Raw genomic sequence first — 19,016 nt, 5'->3', positions numbered from 1 at the left:
TCATACTTGCTTAAATTTTAAAGAGCCATAATTATAGATAAAGTTGGTTTCAAGCCAAGTGCTGTGGGAGAAGAGTTCAGAGAATCACTGAAGATGACAATGGCAGTTATGTAAAGCAGAGCGCTCCTCAGACTGATAAAACTTTTTAAATGTCCAAACAGTCTAAGAAGGCTTTTAAGAAAGGATGTCCCTGTAATTTGTATTGTGCATTCCCAAAGGCCAAAACAAACTATTTGCCTTGTTTTCCCACTTAAATAAGATTGTTTACATCCTACAGATAACTGGAAATGCTAACATTTTCTAAGCTGTATTGCTGTCAGATCACACATACACAGCCCTCATTAACCTCATTTTATAGCCTTATGCTACATGTATACTCAGTATTATAAGGATGATATTGCTTAGGGGTTGGGCGGTGAAAGTGAATAGCAACAATAGATGGCAAATAACGAATAATAAGGGAAAAAAGGAAAGCAGGTGGCTTTCCATTGGTATAGCATCAGTTCTACATAATAAATTTACATTTAGCATATTATTTACTTCTGTGCATAAGCCAAGCTTACTCTTCAATCCCATTGTCATGATTTATAGAAGCAGTAACTTGATTCTCACATGCGGCTCTTGAAATGACAAAATTAAACTAATCTACACTTGCAGTACAGGAGCATGAGCTTGAGGACATAAGCTGAGTTAGTTTTGTGATTGACAGCTTTCTTCATTGGCTGCTCTGTACAGGACTACAATATTTACTATATCATATACACATATTTTCAATATCAAAGATGTAATCATCATCATTCATGATTTCTGTGATCATTTTTAAAAGTAAAAATGGCAAAACTCACAGTAATGCAACAATATGTTCTACAGAGTCTAATTGGAACAAATTTTCCTTTATTTTTTTTCGCATCTGGCTTAAGCAGAAGCTGTTGGCTCAGGAAGCGCAAGAAGATAAACCTATAGAAAACCTTCCTGATAACTGCATTGCTCTTTTTCACAGTGCTTGGGGACAGCCGTACAGTTGTAGGTGGTGTAATACTGTCACACCATTAGCTAGTTTAGCACACATCTACGTTTAAAGAAATTAAATATTGTGTATCACTACATACCACTGAGACCCAAAGCACCATCTAGTTGGCAATGGACAGAACTAAAAACTAGCCAATAATACTTGACTTTAAAACTTCAGCAGGACTCCGAGTATTGTTAGAAAACCATACTGCAGCATCCTTCATTGCAACGCTTCTAGGAATAACATCAGCAACTACTTAATATTTCTGAGCTGCCAAAACCATTATCAAATGCACTGATTTGGGATATGCAGGCTACTTACCAGGAGCACAAAGGTGCAGTGGATTCCCCTTGGTTAACATGAGTTAGAACTGTCTTTGTGGAGGGCTCCTGAACAGTTCATATCCTTGCACTGGCAACCATTTGGAAACCTTATCTAATTACATTTCTTATCAGTTCTCCTCATTAACGTGTGGACACAGTATGGAACCAAGGCAACTACAGTCAGAGGCATAGCTGCGCTCTTACAAAAAGAGAGAATGTAGAACAAATACTCAGTATGAGTAGGTATCTTAACAAAGTTATACAGCTGTAGTGTAGCTAAAGAAGCAGCTATACACAGCACGCGGAAACTTATCTTACAGCTGTTTGTACCTTTGCAGCTGGTGGTGAACATTTCAGAATTAATACCAATACCTAAGCCAAAGAATGCACCTAAATTTCTCACCAGTCCAGCAAATGGAGTTGTGTCAATGTTTATCCAGTCTGGATTGGCACACCACTTCTTGGCCTTTGGAACAGACCACAGCAAGTCAATATCAAGAAGCTTGAGGACTAGGTAAAAACCAAGGGCAAAGATGAAAAGAAACAAGTTTGTCTTGATGTACATTCTCAAGCTTGCTGTCTGAATAGCAGGGGTATGCTCAAATGCTTCTGCCACAACAATTCCTGTGGATAAGAAAGTCAGCGTTACAGGGAACAACACACTAACATTAAAGAAGTACTTCTTACAGTGTCCCTGTAGGATGTGACTTTTGAAGACAGAAGAATACACATAATTATCCACACACATTTGTATAAATACACATAGATAAAAATGCATTCACATACAAGCAATTTAACACTTCTGTGATAGATAAAAGAAAGACTTTTCTCTCACTCAAAACTGCTATGTTTGGAAAAGAGGTATTAAATGCCAAGCTCCATTTTTTTCTGATAGGAGACATGCCTTAGGCCAGACTGCATCTCCCACACAGAATCATAGAATTACCCAGGTTGGAAAAGACCTCGAAGATCATCAAGTACCCTAACTCTAACAACCCTCTGCTAAATCATATCTCTGAATTACATGGAGTTGTCTCTGTCATTTCAGAATTTTTGGATTTTGCATATATGAAGGAAAGAAAAAATAGCAACATTACCAGCAAATACTCCAAGAATAACTTGATGAGGGAAATGTGTTGCTATGAATACTCTTGAGATGCACACGCTGATCTGGATAATCCAAAAAACAGTCCAGAGTAACGACCACATCAGTCTAAGAGGAGAAAGAAAGATGCTTAAAAATTTTCACCTTATATTTCACCTTGTAATTTACACCAGGTGCATTTGTGTCAAGCTCGTCTTTTAACCGAGCAGAGACTTACAAGTAGAGGAGTTTAGAATCATAATATTAAAGACTGGAAGTAAGTACTAAAATACTAGCAAGAGTAGTTTAGTTATTCTCTTGCAGCCACATCCAAGGCTGCAAGAACAGATCTCAGTAGTTCCAGATCTTGACACTATCATATTTTAGTGATGAAAGGCAAGTTAAATTAGAACTATTGCCTTGAACATATTTAGCATCATAAAGGCATATTCAAACACAAAGCATCATTAATTTGGTGTAATATAGGGACAACCTTGCCAAGCTTGGAAAGCACAGACACCAAAGTAAATACAGGGATTTCCCACAGAGCTGAATAACATGGTACAGTGAACTCTGCTAGCATTATGTGTTTGCTTTAAATAGGGTAAGAATGACTACCACGGAAGAAGTACATTAATGCAGTAATAAAAAAGATCCAGCATGTAAAAAAATTGATAATAGAACTTAAAATTTCTGACACTAAATACCCGATACAGTCTGAAATGGGAGGCTGATTCAGACAGATCATGATGTAATGTCTGTAAGTTATGACATACCAACCTATAGAAATGCGTAACTCTTCTAAATATTCTTTGTCTTCAGCTGAAGTAAATTACAGTGTGTGGGGTATTTTTTGTTTGTTTTTTGGTTTTTGTGTGTGTGTGTGTGTTTTTTTTTGTTGTTGTTGTTTTTTTTGTTTTTTTCAAACTGGATAAAAGCTACTATGAATATTTGGTTAAAATAAGTCCATTAAAGGCATAACATGTTAAGAAAAATCATTATGAGTTATCATAATGGGAAGATACTGACCTGTGAAGGGTAACTGCTGATTTCTCTTTCCACCTCACAGTGTAGCTAAGTGCTGCCGTTACCATCACATACCAGACGCAGGAAGATCCCATGGCATGCCCAGATGGGCTCCCTAATAAAATCAAAAAGTTTAAGCTTAAAAATGAAGGCTATAACAGACATACAGAAAATGGCTACTGGCAGTTACTCAGGCATCTAATCATTTAGGGAAAAAAAAAGACAGAAATAATAACTACTTCTCAAAGCTTGTTTTCTCAATATAAATGTTTTAGCAGATTCATCTATTTGGAATCCAGAATATTTGCCAGTAATCAAGCAGGTAACAGCTCACCCATCTTACACCAGTGTGAGCCAGTACCCTGATCAGAAAGCATAGCATTTTTCTATGACTTAGATTTGGACTATGGTTAAAAAGTAGAGCATTTAGTTGCTAGCTGAATAATGATGTCTTTACATAATTGTCATAATTTTACAGCATGAGTTGGTGAATATTATTTTTCCATTGCCATATAAAGAACATGAGATAACAAATTTGAGTAATATTTATTTTTCCTGAAGCAACATGCTTACAGGGAATGTGCCAAACTGCTCTATTTCTTTCATATACATCAAGTATGGCATACCTGAGCCAATTGGTATTGAAAACAGCTCCACAAATATGAGCAGCCAGAGGCCTAATTCAACAACTACTCACGCTGAAACTTGAGCTGTTATTCTGTTACCTTGCTGTTATAAACACTAGAACTCCTCCCAGGGTTTGTAGCATATAATGTACAAGTTACATATCCATAAGCTACTTCATATTTTTAAAGCCACACAGAATCATTGTAAGTCACATCCTCTGCTTACCCCCAAAGCCACCATATGTATTAAATGTTTTAATGCCATCTCCAACATTTCTTACCTGGTCCAGTTTCACATGTTATAGGAAACTGTTCAAGGCATGGGCTTGACTGATTGGGATAAATCATTGTTTCATGCACCCACCAGTAGGGACGATGGCCAAATAAAATCCTAACAGAAAATAAAATAAAATGAAGAAGAAATGCAATAAAAAGCTTTTTTTTTTTTTTTTTTTAATGTAATAACACCTCAGCAAAGCGTGATAAATAACATTACGACGAACACAAAGGACTATACTGCCCAAACTGCTGTCTAACAGTGCTATACATTCCTGTCTCAGCAAAATTTCATTTCAAACTTCTCTTAAAAATCTTCATTGTGAAAGCTTATTTTAAAATGCCAGGGGAAAGTCTACCACTACACCATCCACAGAACGCTTTCCGAACCTGAGGAACATATGCTAACCATCATTAGAAATAAATAGCAAATTTTAGAATAAATGCAACTTCTTACCATTTAAATATGAGGTTGAACCAATCACCAATGACTGCCACCCATATCATTTTAGTACCAACCACTTGGTTGAGCTGAAACCAAAGAGGAAAATAAAATGAGAATATATTCCGAGGATCTCCAACATGTGACATAAAATTAAGGAAATCCTGGTAAGCCCTGTAGTCTCTCTGTAAATGCTGAATGATAAGCACTCCATTGCTATGAAGGAGATCCATCTTAATCGATTAAACTGTACTTGAAATATAGTAAAGTTCCTTTAATCTTAAGTTTCTAGTGAGGGAGAATGAGAACCATGGAAGGGAGCTATTAAAAAGTGAGAGAGAAGGTGATTAACTCTGCCTTTATATTGTATCGGTGTGGCATACCTGGCCATTCCTGGAACACGTGGCTCCAAATCTCTGGGCAAGCACATGAGTCTGTTAGCACTGGAAAGCTTGTCTGTTTGCAAATTTTAATTGGAGGAAAGTAAGTGAAGTACATGCTGATCAGCAGCAAATTGTGGGGAAAGTTTTGTGGAAACACAACGCGTGACTTATGCAATCCTTTGTATGAACAGTTGGAACATGTTTGCTTGAATTTTTTCACAGTTCATTTCTCTGCAGGATGGACATTAGTAACGTGTATACCTCATTAAGTTTTGCCTGTATAAAGAAGAGGAAGAATATGCAGTGATTGGTCCTTGCAGAACTGTCATTAAAACTGTACATCTCCGTTTGAAGTAGAATTTGGCTACCATACTGCACCCAATACACAACACATTTTTAATCAAAGAAAAAACAAGCACCCTTACATTAACCATTCTGTTGGACACTAGAATCATCTTTTAAAAGGCAACTTTCTCAAAGCGGTGAAAAAGAATTATTTCCTTGATGAGAGAGGCCCTGTTAACCCCCATGCTGCAGACAGTGCTTACCCTCCAAACAACCTCATTTAGCATTGCCATTCACACACATTGCTTATGTGACACAAGCACTACACACCTGTCCCAGAAGGAGCTGAACATGCCCAATTGCAGCACCCGGCCAGCTACCCAGCCCAGCAGAAATGCTCCACAGCACCTCACAAAACAGAGTATTTCCAAGAGAGGAACTTGGGTCCACTATGATGAACAGCCAAAAGGAGACCACTGAGATCCTGTGAGACAGTGAGATTTTAAATAGACTGAGCAGGTAATACAGTAGCACACATCAGACCCATCAACATTAGTATTATTAAATATAGTGTAGGTAAAGATCACATTCATTTGTAAGGTGACTACGTGAGAAATGCTTTTCTCCAGTCATAAAATGGATACCCAGTGTCTGACAATAGCATCATCTCATACGCAAATTCTATGTAGCATGTAATTCTATCCTTTCATTGAGCACCTTCACTCCTTTCTTCATGGCACTTAAGGCTAACCCACACAAGCTGTAAGGCAGATAGGCACTACTTCTCTGGCTCTGCTGAAAGGAGAACGAATGGCTTAGCACGGCTTTATGATGTGTGGTCAGGGAAGTCACATGGAACCATTAAGTAGATTCAGCAAACAAGGCATAATCATTAAATGGACTTAGAAGACCTCTCTTCCTGACACAGACTCACCTTTACTTAGCCATTAATAGTTTGCTTTTAGAAACGCTTTACCAGGTGTGAAACCTATACTGCTTACTGCTACCAGCTGCACTGAGCCATGCAGAAAACTGAAGGTTAAAAAAGAGCATGAAAATTCTATGAACTGTTTCTGAATAACTATAAAAGTACTTTTCTGTACATTGACTAAATTATTCACTTTGTTCCAAGGAAAATCATTTGAAAAACAAAATTCCAAGGTATTCCAACACAAGTATTTCCTCGCCTTATCACTGCAAATATACAGGAAGGTTTGTTTCTTCCTAGCCCTATGGCTTACAGCTTGTCGGGGTCAGGGAAGGGGATGCCATGCAAGTAACCTGGTGGGAACTAACATTCTGTCCTCTCCCAGACCTTTCCCGAGAAGTGGTTAGTTCAGATACATCTTTCAGATAACTTTTTACACGTTACCACTAGAGGAAATGCCTTTTTGCTACAAATTTAAAGCAGCTCTCCTTTAAAGGTAAGCAGGACTTGCTACAACAGTAATAATCACTCTTGATACAGGTGTGGGTGTAGCATGTAAGAAATTTGGAGAAACTGAGGTTTTGTCTGTTTTTCAGTCTAGTTTATGAAGAATAATTAGCTCTAACAGCAGTCGTAATGAGGTAAATCTAAATAAATATTGTTCTGTTAAGAACAATGTTTTGCAGTAAGTTCCAACCAAGATAGAATTTAGTGTCCTCAGGAGAGACCAAGCAATAAAATAATCCAGCTTCCAGTTTCTCTGGAATGCCATCATTACATAATGGTACCAGAAGAATGGCTTCTCTGACACAAGACATGCAGGACCTTTCCATTAACTTTTTGCATGCTTCTGCTACTACTGGGTACAAAAATACACCAGGACGCCTGCTCAGGCAGAACCCTCCTCCTCGGGCAGATCCACTCAGGCACTCCTTTGGCTCTCCAGATGCTCCATTGACACAAAGCCTGAAGGAGCACGTCTCAGCAACACTTCAGTGAGGTACTCTCTTCAGGTACAAATGCTAGAGCCCTGACATTCATTTTCATTGTAAAGATTCTGCTGCTGATTTATATGTTGATAATTATCTTTCTGCTTAGATATAAAGATAAGCACATCGGAATTAACAAATACACCATTATGCTGCTAACGAGTAACAGCAAACATATAAATAAAATTTAGCTTTCTCCTACATTCCTTCTGACTGTTTCAGCAGCTCCTACATTCAGATGTAAGATATACAAGAGAAGTCATGTTTATAACAGATGGGGTTTTTTGGAAAAAAAACCAACCCAACAACACAACAAGTCCACATCTGACAAACAAAAGGCAGGAGGGGCTGGAAAGAGGTAAGCAGCTTTCTGCGAGATAGGCAGCTCAGGTGATGTTGTTGCAGTGCCTGGAAGCTCTCAGAATCCTGCCTCATCCAGCAGGTACGGACAGCTGATGTGTGGGTCACTGCTGTCCTGCATGTGGCATCTGGCAATCCACAAAGGCCTGAGATACCCAAGACTTTCTGAGCTCCAGCAACCAGCAAAGACAAGACAGAGAAATATCTACTGAAATAGCGCATTTAACAACTACTTTGAACTCTGGCAATGAAAAGCTACTTCCTCAATAGGCTTTTCCTTCCTATTCTGTGCAAAGCACTGCAAAAGGATCTGAAATGCTCCCAGTCTCTTGAATTGCTCGAGATAATATATGAAACAGAACTACTTGCTGTATTTCAGCAAGTGGAAATGCAAGGAAAACTAGTGATATGCATAAAATGGTAACAAAGTACTTCAAAACGTGCTCTGACATCAAAGTTTTTGACATGAAAATCCCTTTTAAATCGTTTTTGCTCACATAGCAGGATTTTAACTTGCTTCATTTTTTCCCAGATAAGCAAAAACAGAGATTATAAAAAACATTCTATAATATTGATAATAACACAGAAACAAAATCACGTTGATGAACCACAGGAGGAAGAACAAAATGTTTACAGCTACTTTACACCTACACATGAGAGCAAACATTACATAACCAATGTCAGATGTTGCAAAGCAAATGTTTGCAAGGGAAAGAAAAGCCGTCAAAGCAAACATCTTCTAAATCACTGTTAATGGGAGCCTGTGTACCAGGCCTAAATTTCTGCTACATTATGTTTAGTTAACTGAACAATAATGTTAATTTCCATGTCTGTGTTTTCATTGGCACTGGACCAGCTACAAGGATTGATTAACTAGCAAAGCCTCCACACAACAGTGGACAGCTGTTTTCTTCAGTAAGGATATTCTCGTGTTTCAGAACAGAAGAGTCTTTCAAGCAGCTCCTCCTTTCCGTTGGTTTAGATTAGTTGAATTTGCATTTGTTTAACTACTAGGTTAGGGAAATTGCATATTCAGACAGTTACAAGCCCAAAGAAGAAAGGCAGTTGTGTTAGGGGCAACATTTAAATGTTATAAGCAGTGTTCACTCAGGTGTAAGGTTGGGCTGGGAAAAGAACAGAATCATAGAATCATAGAACAGACCTCAGTGACTGTCCAGTTTCAGCCTTCTGCTGTGAGCAGGGTTGCCAATCAGTAAATGAGGCACTAGGTAAGGCTGCCAAGGGCCACATCTAACCTGGCCCTGAGGAACAGCTATGGTCCTACTTTCAAAAGCCATGTGTTGTGCCCAAATCAGTATATCGCTTGGTACTCATGATAACCAGCCAAACCTTATTGCATACAAGCATCAGTAAGATAGGCAACGCTGGTCTCATGTTAGTTTTAGGGCTGCTAGTGCTAGGAAACCGGAGAACAGGTCTCCAAGTCAACTGAGATAGAAAACACAATGGGGTTTACAAGTACAATCCACCAGCGGTAAATTTATCCAAGAATAACATAACCAGCTGAGATTGTGCTTAGTTCTTCAGGGGGGGAAGAGTAATTAATGGCTTAAGATGGTAATCCTCAAAGCAGTAATATTTACGTTGTTTTGATATCATATGAACAGCACTGAATTAAGTTAAAGACAGAAAGCCACGGCAACAAGCTGACCACTAAGAAGCTCCCTTGACAAACAGAAGCCTGGTACCTGGGGCACAACCAGTGCTTGGCCAGAGCCCAGAGGGAACACTGGCGCTGAAAAGATGGGATGTGAAATTGGTGGGCACTGCTGGGGCCAAGGGCTGGTGACAGAAGTGTGACTGAGCACAGGCAGTGTTAGGAACTGCTCCTGCTGCTACCAAAAAGGACTGCCCAGCCCATCTCTCTTTAGATAATAGATGAATAGCTCTACATTTAGAGGATCACTTAAGTCTGGGGAACTAAAATGTGATTCGGGAGTACCTCAGAACACCAGCGGGCTGCCCCAGGCATGTTCTCTGAACTCTAACTAGACACTGGAAGAAGTTCTGGCTTCGGCGGTGCATAAAGCTGCCATCCTGTTCCATCCTGGAGACTGACCTCGCTCGCCGCTGCCCCACAATTGGGCGTCCGTAAGCACCACAGGGGGCAAGCCCCACGCGGTTTCGCACCGCGAGCCGCCGGCTCGAGCCCGCGGCAGCACACTAACTGCCCGTTCGGCGGCCCCGGCTCTAACGGGCTCCCGTCTGCGGCAGGCGCAGGCCACAGGGACCGCCCCAGCCTCCAGGCCGCCTCCCACCGCCCGGCCCTCACGGCGATCCCGGCGCACCCCGCGGCTCCAGCCGCCAGCAGGAAGGACGGCCGGGCCAATCAACGGCGCGCTTGTTGCGGGGCGGTGCGCGGTGAGCGCGCAGCCGTTAGAGAGGCGGGAAGGCGCCGGAGGTTTGAACTGTGCCGGTACGACCCCGAACGGAACCGCGCCGGTACGTCCCCGAACGGAGCTGTGCCGGTACGACCCTGAACGGAACCTTCTGGCCGGGATAGCCGCCGCTGCGGTGACAGAGGAAACCTAGGTCCGGCCGTCACTGCTCGGTGACGGAGGCACCCATAAAGGAAAAGGGCAATGACAACTCACGGGAGATGATACCAGCCCCGAAGCTCTCTCCTTAGCGTTGGGTACAGCTGCTTGCATCTCGGCACAGTATTTGCTTATACGTTGAAGCATCATGACTGCTGTAAAGACAGAAGATGAAATAACCGTCGTTGAGAGGGAAATGAAAGAATTCTGGACTGAATTAAAAAGCGTTTATGGCACTGAACAGATCAATCAGACTTTAGCGCTGAGAGACTTGTGCAAGGAGTCCATAAAGGTCCTTTCAGGTAAGAACACCGAGTGTTCGTGGCATCCCTGTGTTCTCCTGTTACCATCAGTGTTCATTGGGTAACTGGGATCTCTTCCTTACAGAGAGATGGTCCAAGAAGCTGAAAGAAGGAGACCTGATGATTGATAAAATTCAGGAGTACAGAAATGGTACAGTATGGTGTTTTACTCATTGTCTCACTTTGCTAAAATTAGCTGAATACAGCTGCGTGTCGTAGCTACTGTTTTAAAAGGTAACTTGCAAAGTTGGAATGAAGCTAGAATCAAAGCCAATTGCTTTCAGACACAGGATGCAAACTGGAGGTCAGGAAGTATTTGCTGCAGAACTTAATTGCTCATTCAGAAAGGATAAAAGCTGATGAAACGTTTTCTGTATAGTGTTTTCATTGCTCAAGAATGAACTGGTGATTACACTCAAAACAACAAAGTAAACTTAAATATTGTTTGGCTACTTATGCCTCTGTTAATAAAATACAGTCAACAGTCTTGGACTAATAGCTCAAAATGTAGTAATTGAATTTCAGAATCTTGGGGAAGAATTAGTTGCAACACGTAATATCAGTGAGTGTTTCCTTACCTGAGGGGTTTCTGCTGAGGAGTTTGTCCATGAAGATCCATCATCCTCATGTTTTGAAGATGTAACTAGTTCTGGCAGCAGAAACATCCTCCATGTCACTGAAGTGTCAGAGGAGCTTCTCTGTAGCTTTTTTTCTGAACAGCTTTTACTAAACGTTGATGTTTGATGCTCTCAGTCATGCTGACTTTTCTATCTGTTGGGATTAGCATGCATTTCACTAGATTTTATTCAAATGAATCGTCACAAACTGTACAGGCAATTATTAAATAGTGGAGACCTAATCAATCAGCTGTAAATGTTCCTATTTTCTTGTTTCCTGTCAGAGATTCTCCAGCAGAACAAACACATATCAGAAAATGAAAAACATTTGGCAGAAATAAAATCTAACCTAAACCACGAAGAAGAGCAAAAGAAGGAGCTTACTGACAGCATCCAGGAGCTTAAAGAGGAGTTGAAGAAGAAAAAGGAAAGTAAGTAGAGTTTCTTAATTAGAGGAGGAATTGTTTTCAGTGCTAGCTCTTGATGAGCTTTGCTGCTGTTGAAAGTTGTGGTGTGCTTTGCTAACCTTTACCTTCATATTTCTGGTGGCTTTTAAAATTCTAGTAATATCTTCTAAAAACAAAGCCACTAAGGAGAGAGTGGAACGACTGTGCAAGTCTAAAGAGTTGTTTGAAGAGCGGCTTGGATTGGAAATACGCAGAATTCATAGTAAGTTATTGGTTTCTTTGCTTTCCAAATGCACTGATATAATCTGGTTAACATTGGATTATGCAGTAAAGTTGCATCTCGCACAACTGAAGAATTGCTTCAAATAGAATTGCTTCTCTAGTGCATTACATTGAGTCATTTTCCTTTCATTACATTTGTTTACACCACTTATCACTGCCAATGTGCGCTGATTGATCAGCAGGCATAGTCTAGGCCTCTAGATGTGTCACTATATCACAGTTGCTTTTGTCATGGAAGAGCAGTTCAGACATCATTGTAAAGCCGAGGAAGCAATGGTTAGTAACTGCCAACTCCAAGTAAGCCTCTCAAATGACAAAAGATGGTATATTAAAACGCATTTGTCTTGCAAAGAGACTAGGTTTGCTGAATTTGCGAGTATTCTAACTGTATCATAATATTCATTTTGATTAATTGCTGAGGCTCTCCATCCAAAGTTAATGGTGTTAATGAATTGTTTGTTTGCTTTAGATGAGCAGTTACAGTTTATATTCAGACATATTGACCACAAAGATCCCGACAAGCCGTACATGTTTACCCTTTCCATAAATGAACAGGGAGATTATGAAGGTATGTGAATTTTAAGTTCTTGAATATGAGGACAGAATCTGATGTGCATATTTGAAAAAAGGGAGAGACAGCTATAAGTACAGTTTAGTTGTAACCTTTATCTTCTAACTAAAGAGTGAAAAAAAAACTGCAGCATTAATATGTTCTTAATGAAGTTACTCTTGCTTATAATGGAAACATATCTGCTTACCTGCACTGTCCTTCATTTGTGAAGTTTCTGTTTTCGTTGTACCAAGCAAAGCAGAAGAGAGATGCAGGGACAGATGGATGCTCCAGACTCTCCGTGCCCCTGGGTACAGACAGAGAAGACTTCATTTTCCATTAATTTAAGACCAAACTGTGTTGAAGTGAAAAGTTTATCACATGCTGGGCTACATCAGTTTTCAATATGCCCACCTGCAGTGCAACAAAAATGTTTAGGAATGCATTTCAGCCTTTGAGGCAGGATGCAAATTGCTACAATTGAAGCAGAAGCACAGAACCAAGTGGGAGGTCTGGAAATAAAGAAAAATTGTGTTTGTTGGAAGCTTTGTCTTCACTGAAAGAATATAATTTATTAGATTCTTCAAAAATAATAAGTGAAGGTAAAACACAGCACAGGCTGCAATCTATATAATTCATAAGTCTGGAAAAAACACTAATACATACACATATACTTTTAATAAAAGTGGTCTAATTTTTCTAAATCTTTCTTGTTTTAGTGACTTCCTGTACTCCTCCTCTGGACTGTATATCAGAGTTCCAGCTAAAAGTGAGAGAAACTAACAATTTTTCTGCATTTATTGCCAACATCAGAAAAGCCTTCACTGCTTTATCTTTTAAACAGTCTACTTAAAATTAGCTTATAACTGCTTCCAGTTATGAAGCACTTTCATTTTTCCTTCCTGTGCTGTGAAAGTATGTATTTGTCTTTGTCTCACTCTAATTCTCTAATTTCTAAATAAAATTAATGAAAACAGTATTATAGTCCAGTGTTATGAAAGGACATTTTGGATGATTTTGGGAACAACATTATACTCAACTACTTCCTTAGCTGAGTGTCTCTGTACTTGTAAATATGGATCCAGAAGCAAAGAGCTAAGTTTTCATTTAAGGATTTCATTTAAGAGGTTTATAAAAGATGAGTAATGTGTTATTTCTGTTTTTGCTTTCTGAGATTTTCATCCCATGAGGGAAGTGGAAGCCAAATGAGCAGAGGGTGGGAGGTGGGCAGTCATAACAAAAATCCCGAGCAAACAAAAAACCTTTTGTGCTAGCTGCAACTATTAACAAAAAATAACATTTTCTAAAACAGAATAGGGAAGTTATACTTTCAGTTAGGTTAGTATACCAGCCAGTAGGTTTTATTTATTTATTTATTTTAAGGCATTCCACTAGCTCTGTAATTCCTACTTGTCTTCTCTCATAGGAGCTTTGTCTGCTGTATTACTCGTGTGTTGTTGGTACTCCTACCACCCTTCTTGTACAGAATCCCTCACCCTCCATCAGTGTTACAAATTCCCATCCCTTCTGACTTCTCACTGTGTCACCCTTCTAATTCAGAATGCCTGAATTCATTTTCAAGAATGTTCCTACCCTTCTCCATCTGCCTGTGCCAAGCAATTCTTAGTTGCACTGGAAAGAAATATCTAACAGCTTTTAAGTACAAGCAAAAAGGCACTATGCAGTCACCTTATTTCCATGCTTTCAAATAGAACTTTCTCACTAGGAATGTACATATTGCTTAGGTGCACTCTAAAGCATGTCATCTTCACAGGGTGAAAAAAAAACACACTGAAAAAGGTTCTAACGAAGACAAATGCTCAGACTTACTGCTGTTTTCTTTTCACCTGCCAGCATTTCTTCTTTTCATGTTCATTCCAGGCATGAGTAGTTGGTTTATGACTTCTAATGAAATTACTTTGCCAAGATAATTCTGTACAGAACATAAAATAAATGACAAATAATTCCTAGACATGTTCATTCCAATGCAGTATCGGCTAGAAGAGATGTGCCTGGTTGAAAACATTCTGTGCACACCCCTAAAGAAAGCACTGCAGTTTAAAATGTTTATTTTGTGTAATTTAAAGCTTTGCAACTCCTTTTGGAATTTTTATAATGTATGTTTGCATTTATCAAGGCAAATTAGATGAGATCTTGTTTCCCTTAGAAAAAAGCTAGGCATTCCAAAAGCAGGTAAAGGCTAGAAAGCAATATATTATTTGTTTCTCTTATTGCAAAACATGAGGTAGAACAAGCTTGTGACATCTCTGAAACAGCCTCTCTGCTAGCTGAATATTTGTCGTAAATGCTTAAAACTTCTGTGCTTTTAGCAATTGCACTTAAACTTTACATGCTGGAATGTGTCAATTTGGAATTTCATGTTCTGAAGTTGCACAACACATCTTTATACAATAATAGCAGGGCCAGCTAGGATAATAATATATTGACTCAATAGATGTAATTATTGGGACCCCAGGATACTGAATAGCAGACAGACTGAAGCTTCTTAAAGAGCTTATTCAGACATGCTCTTGAGCTTAAAAGCAAAATGCAGCTCTGTGACTATGACACAGTCATCCATCTCCCTCCAGCTGGGAGTGCTCTATCTTTTAGTAGGATCACAGCTATCTTGATCCAGAGAGATTCTATTTTTGCAAAAGTCAGAAAAGGCTTTTTTAAATTTATTTTTTAAATTTAAAATAAGTAATGTGCCCAGCCCTAAATACTGCCTTTTCCTTCAGATTATCTACCTGTACTCAGCTACTGAGGCTTAAGTCTGAAATTCATTGACCAGCTACTACTAATGACTACAGAGAAACTGCTAATAGACATCAGCGTGTATGCTCAGAGCCTCATCAAATTTATCTCATAACAGTGCAGAAAATCTAGGAAAAAGTGTTGGATTTAAAATACATTAAAATATATTAAAAATTCATAGTGAATTTGAGGGCAGAATTTGAGACAAAATATTAAACATTAGTGTTTTCACCACAGTCACCTATGTTGGAGGTCAGATTTGAAAAGAAACTGAAATACTTTAATAGTTGTTTTGGATAACAACAGTTTTATTATACACCTACTCAAGCAAGACTGGAGGTGGTTCAACTGAGCTTGATGTTTTCCATAAACCCCCTTGCACTTTCCAGACTTTATAAAAAGCAAATGTGCTTCTCTATCATGTTTCAATTGTTTTATATTACTTACTATCTTCCCTAATGCTTCAATAAACTGTGAATTTATTCAATACCCTGAAATTGTCTAAATTAGTCCCACTGTTAGAATACTCTTAAATCACTATGCACTCATTTGTGAGTGATTTAAATTTCTGCTGAACTTGATATAACAAACCTATGCATACATAAGTCATTTAGTCCCACTGGCAGATTACAGTACACATTCTAACTTCATGAATAAACTATACTAGATAATTATTGTAATACTCTCTTACCTTTTTGAAAGAAAGAGGTGCAACCCAATTACACATTAGGCTGTACTGCTGAAATAGGATTTTATGCCTGAAAGGTTTTGGGAAACAGCTTTGATTGCCAGACAGTGAGAATTCATTCTTGTACTTATTATCTCTAATCAGTTTAAAAATCATCCACAAAGAACACTTCAGAATCTTGAGCTTATAAGCAAGTTGTTCCAGAAGTACTGAAACCTGGCTTCCCACAGATCTATGTTATTGTCCTGAAACAGTGCCATTTCTCTTCACTGCAATATCTCATCTCTTCCTTACAATCTTCCTAGTGAGTGTGAGCTTGCCCCAGTCCTCAGTTATGCTATTTTGTTGCCTGGTTGGCTGCTGCTAAATCAGAAGGATAGCAGTTGGTCCCTGTCCACCCTTCAGTGTGGAACATGAATTTGTGGCTCTCCCCTTTACCTTGCTGTTGATTTCTAATACAATGTTGAAACACCAGTAGCTGCAACACTTCTTCACATTCATATTCGAGTTAAGTATTAGATTCATAAGTTTTTAGAGATACTACGTTATAATGTTTAATCATGTAAGTGCACAGGTTTTTTTCTATGGCCTTATGTATATTTTAAAGTGCCTGTGCACTGAAATGATAAATTGAAACAAGATGCAATTAGTGTTAATCCAATTTCCCTTTTCTCAGATCACAGCATGTTGAACAATGCTAATTGCTATTGACCCACTTCTTGGTAAGGAAACATGCACTTTGGCTGACTTGGCTCAGCTTTTGCACAGAGTACTGTATCATGGGCCCAGTTCTTCAGTATCCTGTATCTTCTGCGCCAGAGCTTCAGTTGGAATAACTGTCTCAGCAGAGAAAGAGGCCTGTTAAACAAACACCAATGATCTGTTGCTATTGCTTTGACTTACTTTGAAGTGTGTTATACTTACTTAAAACCAATGGCCATTACCAAAAAAGATTCCAGACATTTGAGACCAGACTGCATACATCAACTTTCTGGCTAAGTAAGGAGAATGTAGAAGTGATAGAGGGGTGATCTTGTGAGTGGTGTGCTACCTAAGTTAAAGCACAATTCAAATAAGTGATCATATCATCCATTAAAAATAAGAACATGCAAGTAACTAATACTTACTCTTCCAAATGCAGCTAACAAGTCTAACTACTTGTCTAATACCAAGTACGACACGGACCCATTCGTGCAAAAGTAATGCAGCAAACTGATTATTTTAACATTATTTTAACATTAGCCACCATTAGCATGACTTACCAGCCTGTATTATCCTATACTTTGTGCATAGGCAGACAAACTATCTGATAAAATCCTATTTCCAGAGGAAAGAGGTGAATCTCTTCTGACATGCAGTCCTCACTGCTGTCATCTGCAACTCTGCAGCAATGTAGACTGCAGAGACTACAGACTGCACTGGCAGTTTTTCCCCCGACATCTAACAATACAAGCTCAAGTCCAATTTGCTGTTCTTAATGTTCCAAAAGTAGTTTTGTAATCACTATTTATTTTCAGTTGTTTTTTGTTGTTGTTGTTGTTGTTGTTTGTTTGCTTGTTTTGTTTTCTTTTCCCTTCTCACACTGTCTCTGCTTCTGTAGGGTTACTCTCCCTCAGAACACTTTATCTCAATCTATTTATTTTGCCAGCGTACCTAATCTTAGGGGTTTCTGCAGTCTGTTATATGTGGAAACCCCTAGCTTCTCACACTGAACATTAACTCTGAATTTCATGAAAGTAGGATCTTAGAAAACCTTCAGTGCTTTTCATCTACTAGTTCTAAAGCATGTTTTCACAATGTTCTTCAATGGTTTCTGCAAGCACAGGCTGCCTCCTACAGACAGCCTCACTTGTTTCCTTCATGCAAAGCAAAGCAAAATATTGTGCCTCCTCCAATGGACCAGCAGCAACTATCAGGGGAACGCCAGCTATCCTCTAGTGCTCAACCTCTGCCCCTCTAACATGTGCATAGAGATAAGTTTCACTGGACATGTATAAAAATAAAATAAACTTGCTTGCAGAATTAATTTGCATTTGCCTTGCACAGAAAAGTTTTGTATTATCAAACTTAAAGCCAGCTGCTTAGTTCTTAAGTTTTCACGGAGTGATAATCTTTGGCTTTGAGACTGCCAGAGGGAAAGGACAATCACTAGTAAGAATTCTGGACACCTAAGTTAGCCCATCATGCATTTTATCTTCATTCTTATTACTTATATACAACAAAAGTGAAGCAAAAAAAAACACCAGCATGAGTCTGGGAAACAACAGCCTTCCATTCACATTAGAAAAGCCTGAACTGATGCTATGGAGCAGAAAATCCCTCTATGCATGCTCCTGGGTTCTGCCCATGACAGTGTGATGTAACTACTGAGCCACACTGAAATTTGCCCACTCAACACATTTAAAAATCCCGATTCCTTCCACTCACCTTCTGTCCTGCAGGAAACTGTCTGTGGGCAGCCAGTGTGTTTTAGCTCTTCTGAAGCAGCACAGGCCTCCTGCTTTCTTCTGAGAACCACTACGCTTCTTTTGCAGATTTGTACAGACTTGAAAGCAGAACAACAAGAAAGTCTTGGTTTTTTTTTTGTTTGTTTGTTTTATGTTCTGTGCCATTTTCTGTACACACTTACTGTCACCTGTGCTATGTAAGTTGAGTGGTACAAATGGATTAGGAAGAAAAAGACATTAAACATACAATTGATACATTCCTAAATAACAAAATCTTCCAGTACATCTCTTTAAAAAGAATTTAAAGGATACACTAAATCTGCAAGGTTTTTTTCTACATATTACCATGGTGACATACTAACAACTGCAGTAATTAGTTCTTGAAACATAGTGTAAATTTCTAGGTTTAATTGTCTTCCAGAAGAAAAACTTCCACCTGATGTGTGGCCATCCCTATATAACTGGTACTTGTGTTTTGCAAAAACGTTGCTGAAATTTCTTCTGAAGTTGCATGAATGTTTCTATGCATCTCACCATTCAAGTAGTTCCTCACAGTGTTCTAGTGCTGCACCAGATGGTGGTATCTTGTAAACTCTACAACTGTGAGTGTACATAAAATTCCAACTCAATGCACTGGAGTTGCTGCTTTACTGACTGACCGTCTAACCTGAAAC

At 39.0% G+C, this 19,016-nt stretch overlaps 2 protein-coding genes across 3 annotated transcripts; one reads left to right on the top strand and one right to left on the bottom strand.

Annotated features, from left to right (window-relative positions):
- Nucleotides 1-867: 867 nt before the first annotated feature.
- G6PC2 (glucose-6-phosphatase catalytic subunit 2) lies at nucleotides 868-9,999 on the bottom strand. 2 transcript variants are annotated; one of them, XM_072341894.1, is made up of 8 exons: nucleotides 9,698-9,999; nucleotides 5,788-5,941; nucleotides 5,173-5,448; nucleotides 4,805-4,878; nucleotides 4,353-4,462; nucleotides 3,449-3,560; nucleotides 2,433-2,548; nucleotides 868-1,959 (listed from the first exon to the last, which is right to left on the bottom strand). In XM_072341894.1, exons 4-8 carry the CDS (start codon nucleotides 4,852-4,854, stop codon nucleotides 1,448-1,450), a joined length of 900 nt encoding a protein of 299 aa, XP_072197995.1. In that variant the 5' UTR covers nucleotides 4,855-4,878; nucleotides 5,173-5,448; nucleotides 5,788-5,941; nucleotides 9,698-9,999; the 3' UTR covers nucleotides 868-1,447. The 2 variants fall into 2 exon arrangements, with proteins under 2 accessions (XP_072197995.1, XP_072197994.1); XM_072341893.1 differs by lacking the exons at nucleotides 5,173-5,448; nucleotides 5,788-5,941; nucleotides 9,698-9,999 and having other exon boundaries at nucleotides 1,315-1,959; nucleotides 4,805-5,022.
- A 99-nt stretch (nucleotides 10,000-10,098) lies between these two features.
- On the top strand, nucleotides 10,099-13,426 carry SPC25 (SPC25 component of NDC80 kinetochore complex). Its single transcript, XM_072341895.1, has 6 exons — nucleotides 10,099-10,594; nucleotides 10,680-10,745; nucleotides 11,496-11,642; nucleotides 11,776-11,880; nucleotides 12,370-12,468; nucleotides 13,170-13,426. The coding sequence occupies exons 1-6, from the start codon at nucleotides 10,441-10,443 to the stop codon at nucleotides 13,301-13,303; spliced, it is 705 nt and encodes a 234-aa protein (XP_072197996.1). The 5' UTR covers nucleotides 10,099-10,440; the 3' UTR covers nucleotides 13,304-13,426.
- Nucleotides 13,427-19,016: the final 5,590 nt, after the last annotated feature.

The sequence above is a fragment of the Excalfactoria chinensis genome, chromosome 7 (assembly GCF_039878825.1).
Source record: "Excalfactoria chinensis isolate bCotChi1 chromosome 7, bCotChi1.hap2, whole genome shotgun sequence".
Classification (NCBI taxonomy): Eukaryota; Metazoa; Chordata; class Aves; order Galliformes; family Phasianidae; genus Excalfactoria; species Excalfactoria chinensis.
The sequence above is the reverse complement of the archived record's forward strand: the minus strand, read 5'-3'. Positions and strand labels throughout refer to the sequence as shown.

What these genes read in the sequence shown, in the direction of transcription:
- G6PC2 (XM_072341893.1), bottom strand. Translation starts at nt 5,022, where the DNA reads ATGGATCTCCTTCATAGCAATGGAGTGCTTATCATTCAGCATTTACAG. An exon ending in TTCAACCTCATATTTAAATG is followed by an intron (nt 4,463 to 4,804) that starts GTAAGAAGTTGC and finishes ATTTTCTGTTAG; the next exon opens with GATTTTATTTGGCCATCGTC. An exon ending in AACATGTGAAACTGGACCAG is followed by an intron (nt 3,561 to 4,352) that starts GTAAGAAATGTT and finishes TGATTTTATTAG; the next exon opens with GGAGCCCATCTGGGCATGCC.
- SPC25 (XM_072341895.1), top strand. Translation starts at nt 10,441, where the DNA reads ATGACTGCTGTAAAGACAGAAGATGAAATAACCGTCGTTGAGAGGGAA. An exon ending in GTCCATAAAGGTCCTTTCAG is followed by an intron (nt 10,595 to 10,679) that starts GTAAGAACACCG and finishes TCTTCCTTACAG; the next exon opens with AGAGATGGTCCAAGAAGCTG. An exon ending in TGAACAGGGAGATTATGAAG is followed by an intron (nt 12,469 to 13,169) that starts GTATGTGAATTT and finishes TTCTTGTTTTAG; the next exon opens with TGACTTCCTGTACTCCTCCT.